Raw genomic sequence first — 10,320 nt, forward strand, 5'->3', positions numbered from 1 at the left:
CTGTATTCCCACACCAGAGTGTACTTGAGCTCTCCTTCTGCTCTCCCCATACATTTGAAGGAACCGCCCCAGCTGAAGGGATTAAAGTCCTTCTAAAGGACTATCACAGGGAATTAAAACCTCCAACCAGAGAGGCTAAATCAAATCTGCTGTGTTGATAGCATCGCACTCCAGCAGGATGCAGTCAATCTGATTTCAGCCAGAAAGGTTCCTGCTCTGTGTCATGGCTTCAGGTGATGTCTAAGCAGGAACTCAAAGTGCCATCTTGTGGCCAAAAGTGGAATTACAAAAAACAAGGAATTTTAAATCTACATCAAATAACATTCATGTTCAAGTCAAGAAACAACAGAATTTTTAATTTAAGAGTTTAATATTTGGAAAATTAAAAATACAGTTCAAAAACAAGTGCACACAAATTCAATGTAAGGTGTCACATGATATGAGATCCGTCAAATGTTGCACTTACGCCAAACCAGCAGCAGGGACTCCACACCGGCAAAGATCACAGCTTCAAACAAAATGACTTTTGTCATGACGGATCAGGTTAGTTCTCAAAAGGTAAAAGCAATTTATAAGACAAGAAACACATTGTTAAAATACCTCAGCAAATTATTTGCAACAAAAGACATCAAATACGGAGCAAAATCATATGAAAACAGACTCGTTTTCAATGTGCATACGACTTAAATAAACCCTGAACATATTTAATGAGCTTAATTTACAAAGCATTAACACTGATAGACAGGCGATGGCAACACAACTAAACTAGCACAAAATCTGAATTTTTGGAAGCAAAAAAACAAAAGAAATAATTTGTAGCAATTAATGCTGAAATAAAAACATGTTAAAGTCAGATCTAGAGGATTTTTTTCTAACTGAGAATCATGAAGGTTATATCACAACTTTATGGTTTTTCTCTCCAGTTACGCCTTTCTAACAGTGGGATCTACACTAAGCAAAGGTCACTGGGTGACACAGAACATGATAAACACAGGTAAGGTGTGTGACGGCACCAAGAGCTTCAACCCTGCAAATCTTCCAGCTTAACTCTCCTCCACCTGGAGAGGGACGTGTTTGAAACACACCATTATAAGGATGATTATTTACAACATCAAGGCTGCAGTCTGTGGCGGGTGAATGTCGCGGTCTGGAGGTTGGCTGGCTCAGTTCCCCACTATTTGAAACCGTCAAGCAACTACATGAACTAAAAGTCCTACATCCAAAAAAACAGATTTACATTAAAGATATACACTTCAAAAACGACTTCACACCACGTGCTGAGGCTGCGCCGCGCTCCCCCGTCACCACACCAGGTACAAAATCACTGTTGGTAGGAGGTGGCACTACACTAAAGACAACAGGAAGTTCAAGGTGCATACGAGTTCTTGGTTGGACTGTCAGAAGTTGGGGTGATGAACGAAAAGGCCGTTGGTGTGTGTGTGTGGGGGGGGGCACATGCAAAGATGTCTCGCCAACTAATCAAGCTGCAGTCAGGAAACCTGGTACTCAAATCAAGGCCGAACAGGTCCCACCTGTCGGTTGGAGAAATAACCCTTTCATGCACGAGTACACTTCCAGCTTCAGCTCTGAACCGGTCTCTGCGGTTCCTCAGTCTCTGGTGACGGTGTGCGTTTTGTTCTTCGGCGATGTCAGGTGCTGAGTGCGCTCGTCCATTCTGTCGTTGAGGGTGTGTGTGGCTTTGTGTGTGAATGTTAAAGCGTGCCTCTACATGTGTGTCATAAGATGTGTACCAGTGTGTCTGAAAGTGTGTTTGCTGCATTGCAAAGTTGGGCCGACTATAGGAAGGCGCTCGGGTTCGCCCGTGGATCCTTCTGGTTCCTGTAGCGCACGGCCAGCCACACGCCCAGAATCTGGAAGAGAAATCATCACACATCCTTAAAAGAAATAACACTTTAGAACATTAAACTGAATTACACTGAATGACTGACTTAAAGATCCACTCTAGAGCTGGGCGATAAAACCACAATATTACAATAGAACTTTTCTCAAAAGGAAACCAGTCTATCGCGATAGACTTTTATTTTGAAGGGTCTGAAATCAACACTCGCCAGTTGCGCCAGTAAAAGCTAGAGTTAGTCACCACAAGGCAAAAACTAAGTCATGATTTTTAGCTCTTCTTTTGGTGAATTTCTATTGTCCTCATCTCCTCCACCATCTGCACGTGACATAAACACAACATGAGACACAACACCCTGCAGTCGCTTCACGTGTTTTAATGTTTAGTTTGACTGAAACAATTTTAGACTCAATCCAGACAGAACTGGAGGATAAAGCTGCTTAGCCGCTAATGCTAGCTAGCTGTTTATTGAGGCTGGTCCATGTTAAAAGGCAAACAGTATTTTAACATGTGGCGGATAAATACAAGATTAATTCATGGGACATTATAAAAACTGTATTTTATAAATAACAACCATTGGATGCGAAAATATGTCTTAAAAAACAACAGTTAATGTTTATTTTTGGCTAAAATATGTAATCATGGTTCAAATAATGACTGGAGTGGGACTTCAGGTTTACGTCACAAAAGCTCTACATAAAACATGTGAGGAGATCCAGGCGTACAGGCAAACATATCAAGGAGAAGAGTATTGATCAGGGTTTAAGCTGCAGTATTGAGTTCCCACACACTACTGGACCTCTGCTGCAATGCTGAAAGCATCATCGCTTCAGGAGCTTAAAGCAGCCGCTCCAGGTTTTTAGCTTCATAGTCACTTCCAACTAGGATCCAACTGCATATACATAAATCACAACCTGCAAAACTTATCAATCATTAACATAAAAAGACACATTATGTGCCAAAAGGGGAAGCAGTATACAGCTTTAATTATTATTATTTTTTTTTACAAAACATAGCTTTATTTGAAGTTTAATGGCAACAGATTTCAGTGGCTTTGATCATCATAATGAGGAATTATCCACAGAGCCTCTCAAACAAACTTGTGATGATTTAATTCACTTTCAGTTCATGAGATGCCCTCAACCATTATTATAATATACTCATGTTCCTGTTTCTATCATTTAATCGAGATGTTGATCCTCTTTTCTACTCGTTTACACTGTTATTTTGATTTTTGAGCTACATCCCGTCATGCTTTGTTGATAGTTCTTGTGTGCCACCACTGCTTTACAACTATGTAAATATACTACTTTATATATATGTATTTTTTCAATTTAAACATGTCTGACTTGACAGAAGTCAGGTTGTGTGGCAGTTTTTTTTGTACCAAGAGCTGTTTAGTACTAGAAATCACTGGATTTCACTCATAATAAAAAATAAAAAAAAATAGCTAAAGTGAAAAATTATTGACATTTCAAACTACTGTTACTTTCTAGGACAATTTGGAAACTAAATTCTACATCTCCTCTTATAAATGTGTCAATAAATAGGTAAATACAATCATACAACATGCCTTTTTTTTAAGCAACAACAATTTAGGATTTAAATGTTGTTCAAGATGAGATAGACTAATAAAGAAGGCAAACCTCCGACAGATTTTACCTGCAATAACATGACAACCTGCTTTCAAAGATACGAGCCACTTTGTTTAACCAGGACTTACCTCTGAGAAGCTGAAGAAGAGGCCGACGCCGCCGAGGATTTTCAGGACCTCAGTTGCATGATTCAGCATCTTTTCCCCGCAGGTGGGACAGCTACGTTTTAGCTTGCACGGCTGTAGTGACACAAAAAAAGGGAAGGCAATTGATCTTTTTAAGTATGACACAAACGTTTTTCTTGCTAGGCCAGAATCTTCTACTAAAATCTATTCCAGAATTTTTCTTTTTTTTAACTTACAGCAACACAGTTGATCAAATCCTTCTCAAATGTGCTACCGGTGACGTTGAGCAGCCCGCAGCAGTTCAGCTGGCTCTCCAGGTCTGTCTTAGTGTTGTTCTCCAGGATCCCCCAGGCTGATTTCAGAAGCACTTCCTACAAAACAATCAAAATAAATCAAACAATGAAATAAAGACAGAGATATTCCGCTTAGCGTAAAAAGAAAATCTCTTACCTGCTGCCCTCGGTTCATTGCTAAGCAGGAACAGGAAACTCCAAATTGAAACAAGAAAACAATGAAGAGGATGACCATGTACTGCACAAAAAGTTTAGGAAACAACACTGGAAACGTGTGAAATTCAGCAAATGAAAGTTTTGTCAAATCACCATTTCCTAAAGTGATTTATTTTTTAAAGAAAGGGTCGACTTTTAACAGCTTTAAGACATTACAGGTTAAATCGTAGAACAAGAAACAGTCACTTCTATCTCTGCTTTGACCTTCCAAACACATTTCATATTTTTTCTTAGCAGAATAATTGCGCTTACATATAACCCTGCAAGCATAGGAACCAAAAAGATTTTACAGTTTGTCCAAAATTACTCACTAATCCCTAAAGAGTATATAGTGCAGGACCATCCAGTCAGTGCTCTGAAGTTTTGTTGTAATTCAGACATAAACCAAGTTTTTTTTAACGCTAATGACATCACCAATGAAGTAAAACCGAATAAATATGAACATTCAGCAAAAACTAGGAATGGATTAACTTTGTTTTGATGATTAATACTTAAATTATTTATACAAAATTAATTTACAGAGATTTCTAATAAAAAAAAAATCTACCAAACGCGATGCATTGTGGTCTATATTTGCCAATCTAGTGAGTATTGATTCACACAAAGTTTATTTTTTTCCAGGGATTTTGAAATTGTAGATTTGGAGACCATGAAAAAAATGGCAAATGCGCTGTAATGTGAACGAGTAGTGAGGGAATTCGGACACAACTGGAGGCTTTTTTGTTGCATACAGCAAGGATACGAAGAAAAGCATGACTTGGTGGTGGTGGATGGCTCCGATGAGTCCCACAATTGAGATCAGCAGCAGGAACACGCCCACTGCTATGACGCCTCCTATTATGTGGATGCTGGACACCAGGCCGAAACCTTTCCCCCATGCTGCCACTGCGATGAGCAGCAGCCCCACCATCTGCAGGAAGCAAAAATGTTCGCCAAAGTCAGCGAATGAAAGATCAAAGTGCAACACAAACAAAGCAGGGGGGTTTCTACTGGCTGCTTTCATTTTTTCAAATATTCAACCTTCAGGTTTAAATGAAACATATTTCCCTTTATTTCAAAAAATTAAAACATGCAATGACTGTTTTTGAAGGATGTAAAAGAGGTCGAGTGTGCAGAAGGCAGTGGATCAACTTTCAAGTACACATAAGTTGCAGTCTTGTTCAGAACAAACCCGATGGTGGACAGAGATGCATTTACTGCTTCCCTCAGTATGAAGACGGATCAAATCCATTCTCTACCAAGAGTTGATGGTTAAAAAGATTTTTTGTTAGGCAACCTCATCATCTTGGTTGTTGTCGGTCTCAATAAGGCATATGCTCTAATTTATCGAAATAATGATTTGTACAGCCTTAATGATTATCATCAACTAAAGCCTCTCAACAGCAACTGAAATGATCAATTTTTAGGTCACAGTTTTGTTTCAGTTACAAAGCAACAATAAAACAAAAAGTTCTGAAAAAAAAAATATATTTGCTAATAAGAAAGTAAGAGTGATTTAAACCCTTTTCAGATGCCTCATAGTCAGCTGGTTTAATGTAGAAAAACAATAAATAATTATGACATTTAGCACAAAACATGTTTGAATTTTTCAGCGTTAACATACTGGTATGTTGTATGATTTTCCCTATGATTTGATTCAACGGTGTAACATATAGTTTAGTTTTCACCCAATTGCAGCATCCGTGTTGATCACAGAAATAGTATTATTCAACAATCAGCAAAATGAAAAATTCAGAGCCTAAACAAAACATAAGTCATATATATGTCCATAAATGTTTCCAAACATAGTAAATCTGTCCTATTGGTGCAACCTAATGTATTCTGACTTAAACTGTGTTGAGCTTTGAACCTGTGTTAATGCTTATGGGCATTTTATTAGGATGCATATTTAATTTTTAATAAAATTAACACAGAAACTGAGCACTTATTATTCTATAAAGAAGTCTCAGTAAATAAAAAAAACTCCTTACCTGCATTTCATTTTAACTGACATGAAAAAAGTCTGGATCTTAAGTTTTTTCTAGATATACTCATTATTTATTCCTTATACACTTTTAGTAATAAAATATTGCTGGCACTTAAATATTCTAGTGAAAATGCAGTTTATTTTTAGATGACTTCTGCTATAAAAACAACCCAGAACAAAGAATAAAAAAATAGAAACTGCTGACAAAAATGTATTGCTAATATTTACAAAACAAACAGGAACCATTGCAGAAATTTTACATTATGAACTAACTACGGTTAAAAAAAAAACAATCATGATTAAAAACGCAAGGGCAGCCACAAAAGATGAAGCAAATAAATATATTACAGCACGGTTTGTGCACTTTTCATTACCACACAAATCAAATCATTAAAAGAATGTGTGGGAACAACATGCTCTGAATTTTCCTTAATCCAATTTCTGTTTTCCCAACACAGCTCAGCTACAGGGATGTGACGCACGGCTTGAAAATAGGGCATCGTACACCCAAACTGTCAAAAACGGACTGATAACCCACTTACTAAAACGTGAGGCTTGAGTTAAGTAAAGAGCTGGATGCTCAAACCGAACAGATTTGAATGTGCTGACAGGAAAAACCAGAGGAACTAGCAACTTCCTGCAGCATTTACATCAGCATCAGTAACGCATTTAATCATCTGCTAAATTTTATCAGCTTAAAAGAAATGCTTTGCCAAGAAAAGTCACAAGGATGTTATTTTAAAAGCACTGAAAAACTTTTGTAGTTGGCATCAGCTGATAAGTTATGAATCCTCAGCTCAGTGAGTAGCGGATCATTCAGTAAACAAGCGTGTCTGAACAGGGACAAGATGCTCCTCTCCTTTGAAAAGGTTAAAGTACAAAGCTACAGCAAGCAAACCAAATCAAACTGAACTGTTAAATGTATTAGGAAAATGCCACAAAAGACATGTATGTGGAGGGAAAAGACTGAAAAACTGTCTAGTGGTGAAATTCTAAAACACTAAAAACCACAGTTAAAACAACTAACCATAGTGAAGCCATAATAATTTCACATTATGATTTGGGGCATCTTGAGTAGACGAGATTATCTCTGAATACAAATAACTGCAAGGACATAGAGTCTATTCAGTACCAACCAATTTAGGAAGATGATTTCAGGGTTTCAAGCTTGACAGAGTGACTCAAAGAGCATGAGACATCACTTACTCACGAGTTTGTCATTCACTTCACATCGATCTTACATAAATACCAGTGGGATTCAGATCAGTAGAACTGAGGATGCTGAGTTTTTCATCGATGTTTATTAAAAAATCCTAAAGAGAACTTCAACACGATGAGCTGATAAAGCCAGAAAGAGCGATGATATGTTTATTTCGAGGAGCGGATGCAGAATAAAAGATGACAATCAGTGTAGCGGTCTGTTTACATCCTTACAGGAACTAAAATAACCCCGCTTGATGTCACAGGCTAATAATTTTTCAAGTCTTATGAAAACGACCGAATTAAGTAATATATCAGTGCATTAAAAACCCAACATATTCACGCATGTCAGTTTCATTCACTGGATCAGCTGGCCTAGCGGCTAACGGTAATTTCAATGCGTGTAATGGCGACAGCTAGCAAGCTAACTGCGACTACTTCCAGGATTTTCTTTGCGGGGAAACTCAACTACAACACCAAAGGTTTGATTTTAAATAAGGTACATACCAGTCACCAGCTGGATGGAGTCAGAGAGTAGATGCAGTAAAAAAATGAACATACATGTGGATCATCAGTAATCTCTGCGCGCTAGGGCTAACTTGCTTGCTAGCTTGCATCTGAACTAGCTAGCTAGCTAGCTAGCTAGCTAGCTAGCAAGCCGAACTTAACAAAAGCAGTCGGAACTCAACATTCATGAAAAACACTCACCATGTAAACCACGTTAAGAGAACAAAGCGCATTTTTGGAGCAGGTAAAACCGCCACAAACCATATTATAATACTGAGCTGTCACGGTTCAATAGCAGGACTGTGGGGAATGCTGCTGGAGCGGCTCTGGATAGCGCTGGAGTCTGCCCGGACACAAACAGCTAAGAGGGCGTGGCCAAATGCGTCTGCACTGGCGGTGACGTAACCGCTCCATTTTTTTTTTTTTTTAGTTCTGCTGCAACACCACCATCTACTGATTTGTGCAAGAAATTGCTCAAGTAATTTTTTTCGGGTTGTTTGACATGCTCTTGTGGCATTTTTCTCACGATGGAGGACGTATTTAAATAAAATTAAGTTAAATTGTATTTATGAAAAATAAATTAGGAGCAGACAAAAAATTGTATAGTGGGTGGTCCACAAGCTCCCTGCTTCCCTATATTCTGATGCACCCACTTGCAGAAAAATAGATCCATTTAGGTTTTTGTTTTCCGTGTTTGAGCAAGTATCTGGCACAAAACTTTACAGTTGGTTAGCTCTGATATTACCGTTTTTTTACACCATAAGATTGGGTTGGGAGGGACTTGCGGGAGAGATTGTTAAACAAAGGGATGAACCAACCAACAGTCCCGATCACAACTCTGAGGTGAAAAAAAAAAACTATTGCTAAAATTGTGTCCTAGAAAAAAACCCAAGTTTTTAATTAGAACTCTTTTAAAATAGTTCAAAAGTTGATCGGAGTGGGATTCTAAGGAAAACTATTTTCAAATATATGTTTTCTCAAATTCCGCACAATAAACAAAGTACTTTTTGAGTCCTTTGAGCTCTAACCCCAGAAAAGTGGGAGATTTTGAATTTTGTTTGGCTAGATGAGCCCTAGAGGTGGTGTGAGGAAGCCATAGTGTTTCCTTTTGTACCACCTGTTAAAGGGATATAGAGCTTTTTTTTAATTATTGATTTGACAACATTGTAAGTCTTTAGGAAAATAAAAAATCACTCCTTTTCAAACAAGAAAGTCAAAATGGTTGAAAAATTGTAGAAAGGCTATTAACAGCAAGGGCCTAATATAAAAATGAATGATTAATTAGGCAATTAAAAAGGCACACCATTGTGCCATCTGTGCAATTACCCCCTTGGGATTTTTCACCTCTGCAAAACATTTAAATGAAAAGATTTTTTCTAAAACAATTTGGACAAATGCCATTCATAACAAGTTGAGGCTCTGGGATCTAGGGACTCATAAAAATGCAAATATTAATAACATTATTAGTAATATTATTGATAAATTCTGGTCAGGAAAATAAGAACATTTTGTAAATAAATTGGGGAACACGTTTAATTGCATTTCTTAAGGGTGAAAAAAAACAAGATTTTCTTAACCAAAAGTGCCCCTGTGTTATCATTAAAATCTCCCAGGAGTGCACTTTGCTTTATTGTATAAACACTGACTTCATGAGTGGTTTGCAATAAAATGTGCAGGACTGATTTGAAGGTGTAGCCTTGTTATAATGACCTTTAATAAACACATAGCTGAATCATGCTTAAATTTACATTGTTTTTTAGTGTTCCAAAGGTAATATATGATCAAATTTATGGATATAGTTCACTCTGAAAGGCTTAAGTAAATCATGGTATGGCCCGTTTAAGTTAATCAACAAGTTTCTATTTTTGCTTTTACTCTTTATGGTTGCAGTGCTCAACATTTCATGTATAAAAGTCCTAATATTCTGCAGGACACTGTAGGGAATCGAACCCCAACCTGTTAAAGCAGGCGTACCATTACCAGTGTCTTTAGTTTTTGGACTATACATGAAAGGTGAAGCAAAACTGCAGTTTAACTTTGTTTTTATCTGTGGTTCTGCAACTTTTGGCCTACTTTGGTACCGATCAACAATGTCTAACATCCAGACACTCTTGTGTTTCTGTAGCAGAAACACAAGATCTGGTTTGCTTTTTTTGTATATATTTTAAGAACAAGCCAGTTTCTTGCTCTTCTTTTGGGACAAACAAATAATTACACATTGACTTATTTAATACAAAAGAAAAAATGTTAATATCTTCATCGACATGGCGAGCCTGTAAAGCCAGTGTTCATGTTCATGGAAGTACATGAGACGCAGACATGTGGCACGCATTTTCTATTCTTTCTACAAGCCTGTCCTGACTGCAATCTGTGAGCTGCAGCTGGACGGTGGTCTTTGTGAATCATGTGGAGATTCTGAACCGCTCTTAGTCTGGCTCGTCACCTAGAAGCCATCAGTAGTAGGACATCATACCATGGGTATTATCCCTGCACAGGTTAGCTTCTAGGATCACTCGAGCGCTCAAACCCCTCCACCACGGTAAGGTGGCGGTTTACGGAG

At 37.8% G+C, this 10,320-nt stretch overlaps 1 protein-coding gene across 1 annotated transcript; it reads right to left on the bottom strand.

Moving 5' to 3' along the window:
* Positions 1-351: 351 nt before the first annotated feature.
* On the bottom strand, positions 352-8,300 carry tspan31 (tetraspanin 31). Its single transcript, XM_024293656.2, has 6 exons — positions 7,962-8,300; positions 4,830-4,997; positions 4,029-4,109; positions 3,815-3,949; positions 3,582-3,692; positions 352-1,871 (listed from the first exon to the last, which is right to left on the bottom strand). The coding sequence occupies exons 1-6, from the start codon at positions 8,022-8,024 to the stop codon at positions 1,797-1,799; spliced, it is 633 nt and encodes a 210-aa protein (XP_024149424.1). The 5' UTR covers positions 8,025-8,300; the 3' UTR covers positions 352-1,796.
* Between the last annotated feature and the right edge of the window lie 2,020 nt (positions 8,301-10,320).

The sequence above is a fragment of the Oryzias melastigma genome, linkage group LG7, assembly GCF_002922805.2.
Source record: "Oryzias melastigma strain HK-1 linkage group LG7, ASM292280v2, whole genome shotgun sequence".
NCBI classification, from domain to species: Eukaryota; Metazoa; Chordata; class Actinopteri; order Beloniformes; family Adrianichthyidae; genus Oryzias; species Oryzias melastigma.

What these genes read in the sequence shown, in the direction of transcription:
- tspan31 (XM_024293656.2), bottom strand. Translation starts at nt 8,024, where the DNA reads ATGGTTTGTGGCGGTTTTACCTGCTCCAAAAATGCGCTTTGTTCTCTT. An exon ending in CAATGAACCGAGGGCAGCAG is followed by an intron (nt 3,950 to 4,028) that starts GTAAGAGATTTT and finishes ATTGTTTTGTAG; the next exon opens with GAAGTGCTTCTGAAATCAGC. An exon ending in TCTTCTTCAGCTTCTCAGAG is followed by an intron (nt 1,872 to 3,581) that starts GTAAGTCCTGGT and finishes TTTCTCTTCCAG; the next exon opens with ATTCTGGGCGTGTGGCTGGC.